Here is a 20,982-nt window from a genome sequence, read left to right on the forward strand (position 1 = left end):
GCTTTTTTGTATTATTCCACAGACTACTAAAAATAGCACTAATTCTGCTCGGAAATACAGCCTGAGCTAACAGTTACCGAAACAACAAAGTGCTTTTGTTCACTTTTGGGCTGCATAAAATGAGCAAAACTGCAGTATATCCAAACTCTAAAATCTATTTTATTTCCTGTCTTCAGCCAAGTGTCGCCAGGTTTTTCTTTTGAAATTATTGCCTGATACTGAGAGTTGTTCCAGTGGTGCGAAGAGCAACCTTGGGCACAGCATCATAAACCCCACCACTGTCTGTAACTTTGAACCATGGTTAAAGCAGAGGCCTCCAGTCCCACTGAATCTCTGCGAAGCAGAAAATCTCTCCCTTTACTCTGACATAATTATTTCAGGCCATTTCTGAATTTCTGGGTGACAGCCAGTCAAAGAAAACAAAACAAACTCTCCAACCCCAGCCCCCAATTCCCCTCCTCTAAATCCTACCGTCGTTCCTGAGGATGAGTGGGGTGGGGGGTCCCAGGACCCTGCTGTTGGTCACCGTGTTTGTCACCACGCACGTGTAGTTGCCCACGTCTGAAGCTTCCACCTTCGCGATGTACAAATTCCCAGTCTCTTGTGAAACAAAGCGGCGATTGTCCTGGTGTACGAAGGTTGGGTACTCATTGAAGATCCACGCGTAGGTGAGCTCTGGAAGCACAAAGTACCAGGAGCATTAGGGACAGGGTGCACATCCCCATGGGGCACTGTCTGATGCTGGGCTCCACCTCAAGTCGGAGCTAAAGCCCTGAAAATAATTTTCTCCCTGCCCCCTCTGGTTAGGAAAATTGGATATATCACAGCCCATGAAATGATAAAAAGGCTAACATTTTGCAATTTCTCATCTTTATGGCTACAAATATAAATTTCCAACTGTGACACTTCTGAGCCTGCACACGGATCTAATATTCTCGTTGCTCCTTCAAGTTCTTCCAATCCAGAATATAATGCATTTTACAAGAATCTCACCTTTTTGTCATGAACATTTCAGCCTGACTCATGACTTTTCTTTTATTCTTTCTTATTAATTTTTTTCCCTTCAAAGACAGTTTGGAGGAGGATCTGCCGAGCCGTGTTATCACACACTGTATGTTTTATTTCTTCGGAATTTCTGAATCAGCAAAAAACTGAACACTAAATTAAGCAGCTGTAATCTTCTATATGACTAATTAGATAGTACTCTGTGTTTTATAAGGCATCTTTGGAAGTTATTTGCATAATAAAAAAATAAGAGAGAGAGATGCTGCAAGTGGTTGCAGAGTTTGTAACTGAGGTTAATGCAATATAACCCTATTATATTTGCTGAAGACTAATTCCCAAACACCCTGAAAATGCTTGAAGAACTAAAGTGAATACAAGATTGCTGTAGTTTTCTAAGGGAACACTAATTATACTAAAAAGCGTATTCTTAGTTTAATACTCTAATGAGTCATAACTGTAATTGACCTCAACTACCATTAGGTACTTTGGAAAATATATTCTGCCCTCATGTTCCACTGTTTACATACATAAGAGGCTGAATGCAGATTGTTGGCTTTTATTTATTTATTTTTAACAACAGGATTATAAAATGCCTGCTTAGACTTTTAGGAAGATATGATAATTATGTTTATGTGGGAATATCTAATAATCATATTTACACATGTGCATCTAATTATAAGTAACCTCATGCTGATGTCAAGAGGATACTCAGAGCAAACAAGGTACCACTTCTCAGCTGGCTTAGTAGTAAAGTTTTTTTTTTTTTTAATTTACTCTTGGTGAACAATTATCTTGTTCCTCCAGAAACATCCAGCAATAGGCAAACAAACATCACTGCCCTGGAATGTACAGAGGCATTTAAATTTGAGTGAATCTTCACACAGCAGGTTTCCACCAAAGCCCCCCGAGCCCTGCAGTAAAACAACATTTTGCATTGACTGTGGAATGGCAAATTGACCACACATTCCTCAGAAAAACACAGAACTGGGAGGGTCTTTCTGAATCAACAACCCCCTTCCCACCCTATCCTTCCCTGGGAGGTTACGTAGTCCTATTCATAAATATACCCTAGAAGCAGCAAGGTTTTTGGCTCCTACTTTTCAGTTTTAAGTTGGTATTACTTTAATTGCTAAGAACCCTCTAATTTCCAGGTTAAATATTTTCATTACTAGTCTATAGCTATGTGCTTCTGGGCTAATGAGGCCTTTAGCTTAAAGAGTTCTTGCCTCGTCGCTGGTGAGAGCCATCAAGAGCCCTTCTGCCTTCATTTTCAAGCCAGGCTTTCCAATCTTATGATCGTTGTAGTAGCTTTTCCTAGCCTCTGCCTTAGTTAAAAGTCTTGAGTATTTGCGTCATTTGAGCTGAGTGCTAGGTTGGAAATCCTAGGTAAGCAGGTCACAGGAAAGCAGAACGCAAATGTGAAGTTGTGCAATAGTGAAGAGGTCTGATCAAAGCGAGTACCAAATGGTGATGATCCGGGATTCCTCCACACAGAGGAACCCAACACAGGGGGAACTAAAGGAGACCTATTTCTGGAGTGCAAAACATCAAAATGTCCCCAAAAGCCATCTTCAAACTCTATTAATTTGGCTACATAAAACTGAGGAACATAATGATCTGATGTTACAGCTCTGCTGTCCTTTCATTACAACAAATCATTGTCCAGAAAAACACAACTGCCCGAATTACACAGCCTTCGATATTAGGAGCAGTCCATTATTGCTATATAATAATTAAAACAACTGGATAATTCTCTCTCTCAAATAACATGGGACTGATGGAATATAGAGCACAGGGAATAACGCAGACTGGAGCATCTGTAAGTGCATTTGCTTGTGTAGCAACATGTAAATAAATACTATATCAAACTCACTTTGATTTCCTTAGAGATCCTAGTACAATATTTATGGCTTTTCAAACTTGACGGGTTTCTTTTGATAAGGTTTCACATACTAATTGCTCTGGAAATGATAGACAGTTCACATCCCATAGGCAATTTGTAACAACTGTGTAAACAGACACTTAAAATACAGCCTGAGACGGCTCCTGGTGACTGCGCGTGATTGAAACGTTTACTGAAGTTACAGACATGGAGTCTTCCAGTACAAAGAATGAGCAGGAACAGGCAATTCATGGTTCTCTAATTACACATTAGACTCTACATCCTTGAGGAATTTATTACAAACTTCTCTGTTCTAATTTGGGGCCCTTTTCATGTAATTTTGCTTAATTTACAACACTTTTAATTTCCCCTTTAAAGCACACTGAAGTAGGTGTCTCAAACACAGAATATTATCAGAAGATTTCTGACCCATGTTTGCTGTTTTTAAAGACAAGCAGAAACTCCTCTAGCTGCGATCCCACCACCAGCAGCAGAGCACCTGGTTATCCACTGCAAAGACCTATCTTGCACTTTGATACTGCACTTTTCTTCATTGCCCTGATGGCCTGGATTTCCGTGATAGAGCAGAACGAGATGAAGATTTTTGGGTGGCAAATATTCACTTCTGTAATGATTATCAGCAAGGACAGGAGGATGGAGAAGTTACTTGTATGTTTTTGGTACAGATGGTCTATGCACCCTGGCTCAAGCCATCATCAGGTGGAAGACATTAAATCCCAAATCTTGTCTTGCTCTACCAACTACATAAAGAGCGTATTTTATCTACACAAATCCATGCTGACGGGTTACATGCACTTGGGTACTTGGAATACCCACACAACCACTGCAGGCACATGCTAGAATGAGGAAAGTGGATTTCTTTTTGTCAAAAGAATGCAGGTTTCTGTGCAAAGGTCCCAAGTTGCTAGGTATCTGCTCTACTGGTCCAGAGCAAAGACAACAGAGATGGGGAAGAGTGTCCTAAAATAGTTAACATCACTCACCTATTGCAAAGGAGCCTATGGAAAATTTGGGCTTGTGAAGAGCAGAGGAGGTAAAGGTGGGGACCACACAGGCATGTTAGCAGAAGCTTGATTTGACTTTAGCCAAGATGGATGGTGGAAGTGATGGGCACAAACATGCAGAGCTGCGAATCACTCCCAGATCAGACATGTGGCAGGAAAGCCCACTGCACACCAGCAGACCATTAACCTCTTCGCCGCGCTCCCTCCCCTGCTACTGCAGTAGAGGCTTTCAGGAGAAGCTCAATCACACAGAGATAACACAGTACACTTACCATTAATATTTATGTCTCTGGGCTAGTCATCAGTAGGAGAACATGATAGGCAGTACATGGCAGGCAGGCAATATGCGTCAAACATCCGTCTATGCAACATCAGATAGGAACAGTCTTGATTCAAAGCTCCACCGACAGCCTTTTACTCAAGTTGCTATTTGCAAAATTGTTTTACTTAGATGTTCATGGCAGCAATATCAAAAAAGAAGCCAGAAGCCTTTTTCTTTGCTCGTTTTATCCCTTTCAGAGACTATCTGACACCAGTTGCTCCCCCCATGCACTACCATGAACCCTGATGCTCAGGTTACCTCTGTGTTTCAGGACCAAGCGTGCTAACCACAAACACATACCCTGTATCACATACAAATACCAATGAATATTTAAAAATAGAACCCAAGGCCTCTGCCACTATTGCATGACTAAATGCCATTGTTTAACAAAATTTAGAGCAGCCAGCAGTTGCCATCGACTTTAGCAATTACAAAGGAAATAAATTATTCAAGACACCTGAGTATAGATTTTGGACGTTTTAAGATACGCCTTTTCAATTTTATTACCAGAGTGCAAACCCTTTTTTTCCCCCAAGAAGAAATGTTCTGAGCCGCTTGCCAGGGCACCAGCAGAGAAACCTGGCAGCCCTGTGCTGCACCGCAGGGCTGGAGGTGCTGCTGCAGAGCCCAGCACCTTCGCTCACCCCGGGAAAATGAGAGACACAAAGTAGTAGAAGTTGCATCACTTTGCCTTGCTGCATGGTTTTTGTCTGGGTTTTTTTTTGCTCAGCAAAGCACGCAGCCCTCCTGGGTCTGCTTTGCCTGATCACATTCAGAGCTCGTCATTTTTCTAAAGCATTCAATGATAAACTCTATTAAAGCACGAGTCTCTCCTGTGCTGCCCCCAGAATACTCTCTGCTCAAGACAAGAAACAAAGCTAAAGACACTGTAGATCTTAAACTTTCTCTAAATGATCGCAAGTGGTGAAAAAAGTTACTGAAAGCTGAACAGAAATTCTGCTATGAGTAATTATTATAATTAGACCATATGGTTTGCCAAAATAACGTTCTCTGGTCTTCTGTCTTGTCACATGCCTACTATTTTGTCTTTGCCATGTCTTTGCTTTTTAGTACAAGAAACTCTTTTCTTGATTTTTTTTTTTTTTAAAGTCTCTTCCATAAAGTCAGGGCTGCCACTTAAAAAGGTCTCTGTAGCTATTATGGGAAAAGCTATTAAAACATCAAGATTATGGTAACCATAAAGCTGAATAGAAGAATGAAATTTTGAAATTAATATTAGCTAAAAAAATGGCGACCATTTATCATTTTTAATAAGAACAGTGTGGTACAATACACTATTATTTTTTATAGGCTTTACTGAAAGTTACAGAGATTAATCCAATCTTTAATGATTCCTATAATTTCTATATTATCGCCTACTATGTCACTCTCAAGTTGGACAGGTGGGAACTGTTTCTCAGTGTGAAACAAAAGATTTGCAGCATTTCCTGTAGATCTTGATGCACAAAAATTAGGCTTCATTGCGCATGGCAAGAAACAAATACGAAATTAGGGAAACAAAGAAAATCCTCCCTTCATAACAGTCCCAAGCAACCCAAACTATAATTGCAGTAGTATAGCATTTTGGAAGAGCAGTACATAATTTTGAGACATTTTGAAATGAAAGGTGAGGCTCATCCCGGTATGTTGTAAACAACGACAATTTAAATCCAGATACGGTGAATACAGCTCCATGAGTTACGTTTGGACTTTCTTTGATCATGCAGTTCCATAAAATTATGATTGCTTTTTTATTTTTTCAAATGCAATTTATTCTTAAGTATGGGAAGCGCTGGAGTTTTGCTCTCTATTTTACTCCATACCTCTGCTTTCCCTGTCATAGATGGGGCCCTTCCTGATACAGCCGACAGCAACAGCGAAGTCACAGGAAGTTTTTCCTGGAGAGAAGCTATTCCCTTCAGCCCTCAGCTACTGCACTGCAACTGGCGGCAGCAGGAACTGGATGTAGCATTATGCTTTTATATGATTTAGTACAGACCCACATTTCTCGGCTCTGTGTGTGTTACCGTGTGTGTCACCGTCTGTGCCTGCCGCAATCCGGGTTTCCGTTAGAGAAGCTGATGCACACGTGAGCCCAGCCCTTCTTCACCTTCCAGCATTTGCTGCACTCCAGGCTAGGAAGTGCCAAGCGTTCACCCCTGCTATTTATTTTATGTATTCAGATACTGTAGCAACATTTTACTGTACAAAACACCAACCATACCCCATATTCCCCCCCATCCAGTTCATAAAAGCCATTGACATCGCAACACCATATGTAAGTCTGGCCAAGGCGTAATTTTCACTTAAACAGAAATAGGATAATGTTGCCCTGAATGGAGTGAGGGAAGTACCTGGCCACCTGTAGCTTCAGTCGCCTGCGATGAAGCTTGGTGCAGGATTTCACCCTGGCAGAACACGACTGTGATACAAACCCCGGCACACGCAGCTAATGCCCCGTTAATACCACCTTCCTACACCTCTGTGACTGCACCCTGTGACGGGCTTGAGTGGGTAATGTCTGTCAATAGCAATGTTGTATAAACTTCATAACAGACCCATTTTTGGTGAACGATTTGTGGATTTCTCTTTTTTTGCTCTGATTGCTTGCATTCCTTGGTGTTCACATTTCTCTGAAGTGGTACTGACGGGGTGTTTTGATGGTTACGGTAAATTTGGGCAATGATAAAGCATAACTGATTATCTGATGAGTGTCCTGTGAATTCATTCTGTATTCTCATCTTGCTCACTACATTTTGCTGCCTGCTTGTAGGGGATATTCATAATTTCAAACTTCACTCCAATTTGATTAAGCAATCAACATCCATAGCCCCATGAATAACATAACACAAGCTGGAAAGGAAGCTCGATGCACCACAACATGCTGTCTGAGAGTGCACTGGGAAGAGGAAAGAGGATTATCAGGGAAGACGAATCCCTGGCACAATATCCCATGTATGTGGCCCTACCCAAACCCCCGAGGCTTCTGTCCGCCCATACCAGTCGTCTGCTGGCAACTGCACTGTGGTTTCTGGAGTTTTGGACCATTTTTCTCTTTCACAGTTTTATTTTAATAGTAAAGCTACATGAATTATGCACTGTACACATTTTTTTGTGGGCCTACAGACAATTTCATTGCCCTGCTAGCACTTTGGATCAATTTTTTATCTTCTCTTCTTAAATAATTGCCGAATAATTTAAAGGAGTCAACCTGGATGCAAACATCACTCAGTAATTCTCCCCTTGACTCCATGCTCTGCCCTCTCCATCACACAGGGCCGCCCAGCTACCTCACACCACAGCTTCTGTGTCTCAAATGCGGGTTTTAATAAGAAGAATAATGACTAATGAACAAGATTAATCTAAAGTTAACCACACATTTTTGGATGAAGCCTCATCTATGCTAACCCTGACAATGCGGTTACTCAGCAGTCAGCCAGTCAACCATTTGCACACAAAGAAATGTGCTGTCCTTGCCAGATGGGACAGGAAAAAAGCACGTGCCCTTCGTCTTTGCTAATATTAATGAATTGGTTTGCAGAATTTAACTTAGAACAGTATTGAAATGCCACTAGTCACTGTTGCCAGTGTCAGTAGGGTGACGATGGGAATCATCATAAAGATGTGAAATCACGGAAGGCAATGAACAGATTTGAGAGGTCATCTCTCCAACCTGAGGCATGATAACTATGACACCTCTGAGGTTTTTCAGACTTTTTCTTACAAACCTCCGATGATGACAGTATACACCTTCTGATATGGTCTAGCAGGGTACAACACACACCAGCGGAGAAATGGGGCTGTACCACAGGCTGCGTTGCTGGCATCTCCTGACCACGCACTAACGGTAACGGCAAGTGGCCCCTTTCTACTTGGGGGGAGGTAATTATTCTTGTAAACGTAACTGTGCCCGTGTGTTTTTTAGTGCTGGCTTATAGTAACAGAAAAGCTGGATACCCATGTACGTGGCACGTACATTAACGAGTCAGAAGTGTGTAAGAATGAGGAAAATGTATAAATCAGCCAAGTTCTGTGTCAGACATCCTCACAGCAATTTGCAATGTGTGCAGGGCTGTGGTTGCTTCCCAACCCCTTGACTCCATATTTGCCCAGTATGTAGAGCTTTATGTATGGGTAATTAAAAAGGTGAGAGGTCTTCATTACCTGAAGCCTAATCAATAATCACCTGTATCTGTTGCATCTCCGTTTTTCTGTATCTCTAAAATAGTTAAAAATTTTATGGCTGTACACAATTGACCTGGCTTATCTCTTGCAAACAGCTTCCAGCCCCAGTCGATGGCTGGCTACGCTGGCTGCCGTGGCACCGGGAACATTAATGACTACCGCACCGTGCCATCGGGGATTTTGATGAAATTTTAACTTGAAGTTCCCTCAGGGAGAAAAATCAACAGCAGCCTTTATCTATGACTGAACGGAGAATGTTGTGAGATGGAGAGTCCCGTGCTGTTGTATTTACTACAGTGAAATACACAAACCTATTTCAAAATTGTCTTATGGGCAGCAGACATCCTCCTGCACCCCCACCAATCTAGCATGCAGGCTGGCAGGTTTTGGAAGAAACAATATGGTTTTTTGTCTGACAAACTTCATAAACTGTCTTATAGAAATTTACAGCTCAACCTGGACTTGCCTGAAAAAACCCCCCACAACCCCACCCGACCTGTATTTGCCAAAAGGGCTTATGATACCTTTGGGGAACCAGGTTCAGCTTTTACTGAAACTGGTGAATCTTGCCCAGGATTAGATTTGATGCCACTCAATTTCATGCACCTCTGGTTTAAATTTAAATTTTTGGAGTCAGGCTCAACCCAGTAGTGACGCAGCTGCCCTTGGACTCTGTGGAAAGGGCCAGTTCCCCCAGCCATGCCCCTTTCCAACGGAGATGCAACCCTGAACTGCACCAGCCAAAGAAGATGCTTCGGACACTTGAAAAGTTGGGTTGCTGGGCCCACCAAGAGAAATACTGGTCCACTGAAGAAGACAATTATGAATTGGAAGCTTACTTCTGCTAATCTGCTAAGGAATGGGAAATTATCAGATGGGCAATCCTGGAATGAAACACTACCACCCCTGGCATTAAGGATTAGGGTAGTTGTGGCAGCAGGTAGTTGTGGCAGCTGATTCATGGTGAAATAAAGATTATGGAAAAATCTTACCAAGCGTGGAATGTATCGTGCCATGTAACTACATCAGCCAACCTTAAAAATGAGCAACAATGCAGAAAGCACTCACAAGTCGGTAAATAGCTATATATTTGCTACAACCTTTACCCCTACTAATCACGCAACATATTACTTCTGGAAACCAGGAGATGCACGCTTGTTCTCTGTGACACTGATTCAAGCCTAGGTGATTTCACAGCTTTTCCCACTGAGCAATGTATAGATCTGTATGATGCGCGCTCTGTTTGTAAGTTGATTTCAATGAGGAAATTCCAGTTAAAAACAAGAATAATAGCTTGATATGGTCCACAGAGTGGCATCAATATCCTTCCAAAGAAACACTCATCTTCACCTGACAGCCAGAGATAAAGTACCTCCATGGCAGACACTGTCAGTAGCAAATGGAAAGGAGAGAGAGGAGAGATCGGCCAGAGAAAAAGATAAAGGGGGCTGGACTGAAGCTGCTAATGACTTATGGGCAAACATGAAATGAGAATAAACACACTGTAAGCTGGGCATGTGCATAAGTTGTTGTGAGTCGCCATCCCTGGAGGTATTTAAAAGACGTTTGGATGAGGTGCTTAGGGACATGGTGTAGTGGTGGTCTTGGTAGTGTTAGGTTTACGGTTGGACTCGATGAGCTTAAAGGTTTTTTCCAACCTATACGATTCTGTGATTCTGTGATAAATGATGCTTACACAGATTTTTAATTCTGCACTGTATTTTTGCTCTGTGAGATTCAGTCGTTGCTAATATTTTCCAGGCTTGTTCTATGTAAAGTGCTACACATACCACCTTAAGGAATGACTCACAGATTTAATCTGTCAGTTTGTTTTCTGTCTAAAGTCAGAGAGAGTTAGCCTAAAAATCTTTTTTTTGTGCACTTGCTTCAGTAAAGCTAAAGGTCCCTGGGCTTGTTTTAAAACATATTTCAATGTGACCTAGCTAATCCTTTAATACCAGCTTTCACTACCTTTGATCAGCCTCTTACTGTAGCTATAAGAGATTAGATCAAACCTTTAAAAAAAGAAAGCTGGTTGTGGAGAATTTTCTTACTGCAGTGAATTAATATTATGATCAACTCCAAGGTTGAAATATCTGGCCAAGCAGTGTGGGTGGTATGTCCTTTAGGGGAGATCTCTGCACAGACAGGCACTGCTACGTGACGCCGTGGCACCTGCCTGTAGTACACAGGAAAAAACCACTCTGTTCACATACTCGATAGAAAAACAGTGTTTTGATATATACCAGCTGAAAACAACATCACGGTTGCACGTTTAGACATATGTATCAGGTAACAGAAAATGCCAGAACCAATACCTCCATTTATTTTCCAACAACAAAATATCACCCCCATAGGAAGCGGTGCTCACACAGCCAGGACTATTGACTTACATGAAGCAGTATATGCATTCAGGGACCTGGAAAACCAAATTTGATTGCAAAAGCGGAGACACATCAATGCTGTGTTTGTATTAACACGCTTTCTGCTATGACCATCTCAAGGGAGCTGAACGTAGATCAGCCTCCCTGGCCACTTCTGAGAGCTTTGTCTGAAGGGGCCAGCTCAGGCTGGGTTTGGAGGGTAGGGTGGTTGCAACGGGGTTAGCAGAGCCTGGGAGCTGGACTCAGATCTCTAATTTATTTTATAAAGAGATCACAAGATGTTACAACTTTCAATAAATGCCTATTGACTGAATTCTGTCAGACAACAGACTTCACTCATCTTTAGCCAGCCCCTGCTGGCTCTACCCCCTTTTCAATACGATTTCAATCTTCATTTAGTGGAGACTGCAACTGAGCAGGGGAATAAACCACATGACTAGCTCACAGATGATTTCTTTTTAAAGATGTCATGAGCTGTCACTGATAAATAAAAAAATCCATTAATGTCATGTTCTTTATTATTTCCAAGGTCTTTACTGAAGAGTTGAGCCTCTTTCTTTTTAGTTCTCCAGGAGGGCAGCATGCGTTACAACCCCCAGACGTCCTACCTCACTGCCTGTCTGTGACAGCCCAGCTGGGGCACAAACATATAATGGTAGATGGTTGGTAGGAAGCCTGCAGTGGTGCTGGCACCAAAGGTGATATATGACATATACCAGTTGAAAATTTGGGTCTGAACGCCTGTGCTGAAGTCTCTTCTCGACTGCGACCTTATTTTGCAACTACTGCTCACAAAACCCATCCCTGCTGAAATGAGGCAGATCACACACATCAACTCTGGTGCTTAAATTAGTGTCAATCTAATATGAGCTTGGCATTTGTGTTATTGGAAATATTTGTCATTTCATAAATTTCTCAATTAAAACAGCACTGCATGTTCTCTGTGCTGTCAGAAATATCAAGCCAAAGCATTCCCAAATTAGGGAAGAATTTATCCTTATCCCTTATCCTCAAATATGTTGATAAACTTGTGCACAAACTGAATCAGCAGTTTTAGAGAAAGGATTATGTCAGATTAATTTTAATCTAATCCATTTCTATCTCCTGAGAAGCTTTTTACTTCTTGCTTTTAATAATTTAAACAGTGACTGTGGCATAGTATAAAAAATAAATGATGGGAGATGCACTTTAAGTGGAAGTTACAACTCTTAATCACTTCTTATTTAAATGAGAGTTTCATATGCCTGATTTTAAGTGTAATGAAACCCGTTTTTGCTGAACTGTAATAATCTTCAACACGTGGAACCAGACACAGAAGAATTACTCTCTCCTGCAGCTCCCAGAGCCATGTCTGACTCACCTGCTCTCCCTAAAGCTGCTACGGAAAAAGATACCTCAAGTGAATTTTGGGCTGTCAAGAAGAAATGCTGCCACACTGCTTAGATCCAGCTCGTGGGGACCACCACCCTAATTTTCCAGTTGTGGCATTTTCCAGTTTGTTCAGAAACCGAGCCTTCCCTCCGCCATTCCCTGCATCCTGCAAGCAGAACTGATGCGCGTGACACAGTTTAACTCCTGCCTCGTGACCCAGAGAGGTCTGCGGTACCTCCTGGTGCTGCATGCACCACGTTTGCCAACGACTGACCCCACCGCCACTGCCACATTCAAACGTGCTGAAAGCATCACTGACCAGTGCTAAAGCAAAATACTTCTCTGACTTTTTCTTCTTTTTCTTTCCCAGCTCCAAGGGACAGTTTACCTGCTCATATTTTTGCTCCAACCTTTGGAGCAATCCATGAAAGGCTGCTCAATGACCTTGCAGCATGTTGACAAATAGTTGAACCAACCTGCAACCAGCTTAGCAGGTTTTTTGCTTGGTTTCCTAGAGAAATGGAACTTTTACAACCACGTTGCCCACCCATCTGTGAGATACTCCTCTCTAAATTAGTTTTTCACTAATTGGAACCAAATCTGACCAAGCAGCAAAGGCTTAGGAAGACATTAAGATAGGAGAGAAAGAGGAGAAACTATTAATGCCTCAATAAAGAGAAAGCAGGGGTAGTTCAGCACTTTGGCAATCTGCTTGGCAAGAGGCAACTGCCCAGTCCTGGGCATGTGGGTTGTGCAAGAAGCACATTTTTAAAAAGCTCTGGGCATACCACATGGGAAGAAACTGCAGGAAAATAAAGGCTGAATATTAAGGTTACTGTAGTGAAAAGGTGCGGGGGACATAAAATGTTCCAGGTCACCTGCTATGTAAGAAATATGGCAAGAGAAGCATTCTCATTCTAACAAGTACAGAAAAGTGATAGAACTTCTAGGATTCAACTTTCCATTCCTCTAAAGATTTCATATTAATGGGAATGTGCCATAAGAAAAAGATCTGGTACTGAGAAGCTGATTTAACACTTAGGGGAACATGTGCTTCAAGGCTCTTGCCGAAAGCCATTCTGAGCTGGTCATCCAGCAGAAATGCTAGATGCGTTCACATAGTGGTATGGACATTGCAGAGTACGCAGACCAGGCTGATGCTGCCTGGACAGAATGAAATAATCCCCTGCTTTTAGGTAGACATTAGGTGGAAATGTCCTTGGCCTCTTTGGCTATGTGCTATTTCTAGAGTAATTTCTTCCCTTTCCGTTACTTCTTTCAAGGTTGACTGTCTTCCAAAGTTTTAACATAAACTTTGCTTAACGTTGACTGTAAGGGCACTAGAGGAGAGTACTCCAAATGTTTGTTCCCGTTGTTACAACGGTGGCTCTAAACATTTATTAATAATGTATTAATTCTTTATAAGTGACAAATGAAAAGGCAGTGTGACAGTTTTCAAAGAGGAGAGAGAAACAACTGTAAGGATGGCACTACAGGACAGGGAGTAAAAGGGCAAAAATACTTGACAGCAACTGAAGAAAACTCTGTCCAAAGCGCTCCCTGCTGAGCAGCGCTGCTCGGGGGGTGAAAGCCCCATACGTTGATCCTCTGATAGTATAAAAAATGCCTGATAATTGCCTTTTCCCTTCTGCACTGTTCTGCTTAGTTTTCCCAGTTTTTCTCCCCTTCCTCCTTGTACTATGCAGCGGGGGGTGTATAAGCATGAGAGAATATGAGATGCGATTTGTGCGACCGATTATTTACGAGACAAACTCCTCAAACCTTTCATCACGTAATAGAGGCCATCAGCCATACTTACAGCCAAAACATTTTCACTGTTTCCAGCCCATGAAGTGCCCATCATCACTTCAAAAAAAAAAAAAAAATAAAAGGAGAGAAAAACTGACCAGACGAGTAAGCACACACTAATCATTTTTCTGCAGAGCACAGAAGTGGTCTTAGCACCACTTTAATCAGTAAAGTGCTTTCTGAAAACATGTCTGGTGTCTACGCTTCACTACCTACCATACAGCATGAAAGGCGGAGATTGAGATGAAATCAGAATTGCCATCTCTTCTGTCAAATGCTAAAATTTAGTTAGTTCTACTTGATTAAGCTGTGCAACAGAACTAAAAGTTCTCCTAGCTACTGGGAAAAAAAAGGGCAGGAGAGAACGAGAAAACCTGAACACATCCATTATGTGAAAAGATGTGAGAATAATTCTCTGTCAACATTTCAGCTCACAGACACAGACTACACGGCTGTGTTTCCAACAGGAGTAATGGCATCAGATGGGAAAGAGTTATTTGAACAACTGAGCTTTAATGAATCCCCTCCTCTTTGGGAAGATGGACTTTCACAAGCGCATTGAGAACATGAGCACTGCAGAGAGACAGAAAACTTACTTTCCTTTAACTCTTGCCTTTGTTCAGTCAGAGATGCGGTTCCCAGATGCTCAGGAAAGTTGCCTGACTCTGCAGCAAGGAGCAGAGGGACAAAGTGTCTGGGGAATTGAGGTTCAGGACTAGAAATCACGTTGGGAAGGTTCAGTTCCTGGGTCACCAGGAACATCATTAGTGGCCCTAAGCAAGTGGGCAGGAGGAGACACATTTTGTAGAAATGTCAGCAAGTTTCCATCTGCGTTTTCCACTTTGCTATCTAAAAAAAAAGCTGTCAGCTGACTTATTTCTTCCACAGATTACTGAGATAAATTAGGAGGAGTGAGAATAAATACATTAACAGATGTGATGAGTGGTGGTATGGGCTATGGACAGAGAGATCTCAGAATAAGACATACCTCTAGGGAATGGCAAAGGGAATGTGAAATTTAAATAATCAAGTAATTGAGAGATCATTTTCACCAGTTCTCTGTACATTCACCATTTCTCACAGCACTTGGAAATCTCAATCTCTAACTCTATAGGGTTTTCCTGCGAGGGCAGGAAGGCAAATGTCATGAGAACATCGCGTACATAGATCTTTCTAAAGATGAACCAAGAGAAGATGGGTGGGGGGAGTGAAGGAAATCCTAAGACAAGTTCATTTATCTTCCCAGAGAAGGGAGGGGGAAGGATTTACAGACTCGTTTGTTCTGCATGCTTATGGGTGTGCTACCAACCCATCAAGTGAAATGTGCATACCTTTCTAGGATTGTATTTTTTTAATCGCTAGACTCACAATGAAATGCCAGGGATGTTACAAGGTATTTGAAAACTATAGTTGTTAAAATATTAACTAACCCTGCCCTGACTATCAAATAAATCTAGTAAAAGTGGCAGCTAAATGACTCCGTTCCCACAAACATAAATGAAAAGAACTATTTGGCACAAAGGAATATTTTGGTCTTAAAATTTGGAGATAAAGTTAAAAGGACAGTGACCTCCAAATACTTCCCAGACATATCCCCTATGGAACGCAACTTATATTCAGAGCCCTGAGAAACACAAGCAAGTGCTTGCTTAATTTTTTGGGAAGATTTTTTGTTTTGTTTTGTGTTTCGGACTAACTTTATCTTGCCAAATTTGATTAACAATACTGAAAAAATGCAAACAAGAAAAGCTAACGTGTTTCCCCCTACAAATGTCCTCTCGGAAGGAAAACATTTTCACCAACAGCTTCAACTGAACACTCTGTTTTATGTTTTGAAATGCTTCAAGGTTTCTAAATGTATCTAAATGTAATAAAAAGGCTTAAAAATACAATGGTATGGAACGCTTTGGACAAACCAAAGGTTGTTTTGGTTTTTCTTTTTTCATTTTGGCTAGCAACCCTCCCCCCCAGTCGATTACTCCTACAGCTCCTCTGAAGTGCAACAGCAGATGGTATTGATCTAGCAGGGCTTTGAAAATGTAAAGCAAGATAGCATTGTTTTTACGGCATCCAAATTATAGAGCTCATCCTAAAACATGCTGAGATACCTTAACTAGTCTCATCAAAAAAGTAATGAAAACTTTTTGATGTTCCTCCCATTTCCAGACCCTTTATTGTGGTTCAGTTACTGCGGACTGCCCAGTTAACACTGCGGTAGCGGCCAGCAGCTGCGATGAGGACTCTCATGTGTTTCTTGTGTTTTTTCCATAGATCTTCATAGGTAGAATGGTCGACGCATGTCCATTGTTAGGCTTTTGATTAAAAAAGCAGTGGAAATAATGAGGGGAAAACCCATCACACACAGGGTAATTATCTCAGAAAAATGCTAACAACCCAGGTAGGTTTCTACTAGTTTTTACACTGATTAGTGCATGTAAGTGAACAAATGGGAAAGGGGAAAAAAAAAAAAAAAGAAAAAGAACTGAAAACTTCTAACAGACAAGGCACCATAAATACGGCAGGACTGGCTTCGGGGCCTCAGGCATCCACTGCTCCAAGAGCAGAAAATACGACAGAAGCAAACGTTTGATTTGCATTTATTCTGGTTTTCAGTCCAGCGACTTTCTGAGCTCCAGATGAACACTTATTTTCCAAATTTCCAGCACTCAGCAAGCACTTCATCACAGGAGGCAATCGCATCATTATGCTGCTTAACAAAATGTAACACCAGGATGCACTGACCTGACAAAATAGCGACTCCCTGCTGAAACCATGCTGCAAGAAATACACATTTCATTTTCATCTTGGGGGACGGGGGGGACGACACACGGGGGGAAGCCTAGATTCATATGCTGAATCTCCAACTCATATCAGCTAAAAATTGGGACAATACATGGTGATGCCCAAATTGTTCTGTGCAAGCTGTATGCAGCCCATTTTATGATGCTGAAAATACTTGTTAATCATTTGGACGCATTTTCAGGATGAATTTCTTGCAACATTTGAACAGTAGGAAGCTCTTTATTTGGCATCATTAAGAAGAAAAAAAAAAGAAACCCTCAACAACTAATGTATGTAGGCCAACATAATTTCACTTTTAGCTGCCAGCTCTTTAAATATGGACGTTTCCAAGTAGCAAAGTATTAGAGTGAACTACAGTTGGAAGGATAAAGGTCTGGAGGCAGATTGACATTTTTGTAGTAAAATCCACAATTATAGGACCAAGATGACCAGTGACAGGAAATAATTCCCTTCTAATTTACTATTTTTCTTTTATCAAATCTCTTCAGTTAAGGGGGGCTCTAAGCCTTGCCACCTGAGCCACCTCAAAATGGAGGAGACACTGGCACTGAGCGCTCCTCAGACACTGGGAAATCTTCCCCAACAGGCAACAATTCTTGAGCCTGTGTCTCTGATACCCAGAAGGATATCCTAAGCTCTCTGCTCAGGAACTGGCCAGGATGGTTTTTTCCAGGCTTCTACTATTCTAGTGAATACCCTCATCCTCAAAGCAACAGCTATTCTCTGAACGGTTTTGCTTTTTTACATTTTTTTTTTTTAAGATTTCATTTTCAATGCAGATCAGAAACAAAAGTAAAAAATAATAATAATATAAAAGTATTTTTTTTTCCCCAGACGGTCCTACACTTCAGCGTTGGTCATTAATGTCCCCAGGCACTTTTTGCAAGGATGATGAAGTTAGGTTTGCTGTCCTAATCAAATTCCAAAATAAGTAATTGAATTTTCTCTATCTTAACGCCACTTGCACTTTCAACGAGATGTATTATTTTTCACTTCTAACCTGAATGTTTTTTACTGTTGCACTACAACGTTAAATACTTGCAATGTTATATCCCAGTGGTGGCATATCGGGGTATAGGAAGGAACAGATCTCTACAGCTTTGCTTTGCCAACCCTGCCTTGGACCCTGGGGATAGAAGCTGCCCATGAAACACGGCGGTTTTCTGACGTGCAGCGACTTCCCAGTGATATCTGATATTCTCTTATGAACCTCCATCTGCCCAGAGCTGGAACAGGAGATAGCTGTGGTAATTGTGCAGTGACTGCTAGAGACCAAATAGCTTCGATTACACTGGGAAACATGCAGTTGGCTAACAGAAACGCAATGCACACGACTGAAAAGCATTAACTTTGCAGTTGCGACTTTTAAAACTCATCCTTATTTCTAACCTTAGGAGGAAGGAAAAGTAAAAGAAAATATTGCCACAGAGAAGGTTAATTCCTGCAGAACAAAGGTCTCAGTCTGAATTAACTGGACCTATTTTGACTTTCCATTAAATAATTTCTATGCAAACCAGAAAACAACAACCAGCATATCTCCAGCCCAGCTTAGTTACAAAACGGTAATAGTATCAATTTAGACTAATTGTGGATCTGGCTACAATTAAGATGATTTTCTAGCTGGAATAGAGTAGGTCATAGATAGTGGTCAGGTAGGAAGTAATCTCTCATCCAAATGATTGAGGGAAATAACTACCCTTCAGTTTTCTGCCTTTCTGGGCACCGGAAACGCGCCTACCTCCTGGTCACCGTAACATGCTCTTTCCCACATACTGAACCCAAACTGGAGAAAAGGCCAGCACCTTTCTGGAATGCTTTTGTATCATCAGTACATACACCCAGACCAAATCTTTCTCCTGAATCACCTGAACAAATGTACAATTTCCTTCTCACTGCCTACATGAACCACCACCGGCCGCTGCGGCTCCACACAAGGTGTTCATGCTGCAAAGGCTTCTTAAACAGAAAACTCTCAGTAACCGCAGAGCGAAGCTTTGCTAAGGAGACAAAGACAAATGTGCATGATTCCTGCCTCGTCTCTGCGCTGTCTGCACACTCCCCGTGTCCCTCTAGGAGACGGCAGCCTACTCGCCTGGGGAGAAATGGGAGGCAGCACCGCGTGGCCACTGGTGCCAGCAGGAGCGGGCTGTGAGGGTGGGGTAGGTTCTTCTAACTGGAAAAGGGCATAAAAACTCATGCCTCAGCTCTCCAGAGCAGTGCAGCTCAGTACCCAGCCACCCCAGGCCTTCTGGAACTCAGCCTGTTGACACTATCCACCTTTGTGCAGCACAATTAGTTTGGGATAGGATGAGCGCAAGCACTGCTCTTCAGCCTCACGTTCAAGGCACTGGGATGAATGGGGTTTATGGATCATGAAGCATTTCTCTCTCAAATCTCCCCTCCTCCTTTTTTTTTGCTATAGAAATGAAGCTAAAAATGATGCTTCACCCATAGCACTGCACACTGCAAATGAGTTCGTGGCTGACCCACAACCTGCCTTCAGTGGTTTTTAATATCTAGCTTTGGCAGCTTCCTTATCAGATGCGGCAATGACACCCACCTGAAGGGGCTGAGGGGCAAGCTCCATCCATGCAGACCAGAGGGCACGTAATTATGGGGTATAGTTAACACTATAGGAGCATAAAAGTTAGATGCTGTGATAATGAGTAATTTTGTGGACTTGATATCACAGGTGCAAGAATCACCTTCAAGTAACATCAGATATCTGAGATACTGAAACTCCTGTGATAATCTCTGAACTAAAAGGAAAAATGGCATCTGAAGCCAAAAGGTGAGAGAGGCCCTAGCTGAATAAATTAAGTGGGTAGGTACGTTTGCCACATAGCTCCTTCCTCACAGTATGTCAAAGCAAGGTTTCCTGTTGCTCTGCCCTCCAGCTGGTCAGACGCAAGCAGAAGCAGCTCCGTAAGCACTTGTCTCCTCCTATCTGAGCAATAAAAGCAGCCTAACAGCAAACGGCTCGCCAGGCAATTTTCATCCTGCTGATGAGGACAGACAGATTTCAAAGCAGAACTGCAAATTTCTTTAAAAGGGACACAGATCCATAAAAGATGACCGCTTGTTTGCGACATACCGAACAACCCCCCGATGAAAGAGCCAGCCGCAATGGCTGGTTGTTGGTCGGGGGGGGTAGCGGCACGACACACGGCGCTTGTTGGGCACACACAGGCCATGACTGAAACGGTGTCCGGTGAGAAGAGATGACTCACTGACGCCCTTTCTAACGTTTTTTTTTTGTTTGGTTGGTTTTTTTTGTTTGTTTGGGTTTTTTTAATATAAATCTAACAGTGCAACACATGTTCAGGAAGTCAGCCAACAAACGCAGGACTGGAACATTTAAAACAAATTTGTGCTAAATTGAAAGAATTGCTTTGTATTTTCTAAACACTTATACCATCCTCTTTGAAACAAACTGCACCAAAGTACTTGTTACATTATTTATTATAATTGGCTATTTGTAAACTCTGCTTTGAATCTGTTTTTTCCCCTACCAAATTTTGACTTTGCCACTGAGAAAATGGTGGCTTTCTTAGTGCCATTAATACAAATTGCTCATAAACCTCCCCCCAGGAACTCCAGAGTCAATGTTGCTGGCTCTTCTCAGAGAGGGGCCTTTGGCAGGTACCACACGCTGCCAGAAGAGATCATTGCAGGGCAGACACAGACAGCAGCTACTGTAGTCTTCCCTTTCATCTCCTCGTTAACTACTTCCTAACATGAAGAAATAGATTGAGAATCTGGAGAACACTAAACACTCTGGTGTTAAAATTCAGAAGCTATGTGAATATAATACAGTCCTTTTGCTGTACTTAAAATCTTAAGACAATCTAGAGTAAAAGGTTGCAAATACCCTTTGTGTCAATGAGAGCTGACCTCCTTTCCCTCCCACCCCTCCCTCCCCTGGGCGGGTGCACTGTGCATTGACTCTGCACTCCCCAGGATAACGCAGGTTAGCAACGTGGCTACGGAAAATGCCCAGGGAATACAGAAGAGCGTGACACATGCCTGAAGGATTCAGGGCTGATCCAGCCAGCTTGGCTAGATCTGAAACCTATATCCCTCATTGAACCCCCGGTGATGCTTGACGAGCCGGTCAGGTGCCTGCAGCATATTCCCCAGATCCTATCTGCTCAAGCACAGCGTGAGACCCAAGGTGCCGCCTGGGTCAGTGACCGA

The 20,982-nt window shown here is 42.1% G+C and overlaps 1 protein-coding gene across 1 annotated transcript in view; it reads right to left on the reverse strand.

Moving 5' to 3' along the window:
* The window catches only part of LOC142415610 (contactin-4), a 194,443-nt gene that overhangs the window by 85,030 nt on the left and 88,431 nt on the right, over positions 1–20,982 (reverse strand). The window contains exon 6 of the mRNA XM_075514156.1: positions 472–675. Coding sequence (XP_075370271.1) covers positions 472–675 — 204 coding nt within the window. The remainder of the gene's footprint in view (positions 1–471; positions 676–20,982) is intronic.

The sequence above is a fragment of the Mycteria americana genome, chromosome 11 (assembly GCF_035582795.1).
Source record: "Mycteria americana isolate JAX WOST 10 ecotype Jacksonville Zoo and Gardens chromosome 11, USCA_MyAme_1.0, whole genome shotgun sequence".
NCBI lineage: Eukaryota > Metazoa > Chordata > Aves > Ciconiiformes > Ciconiidae > Mycteria > Mycteria americana.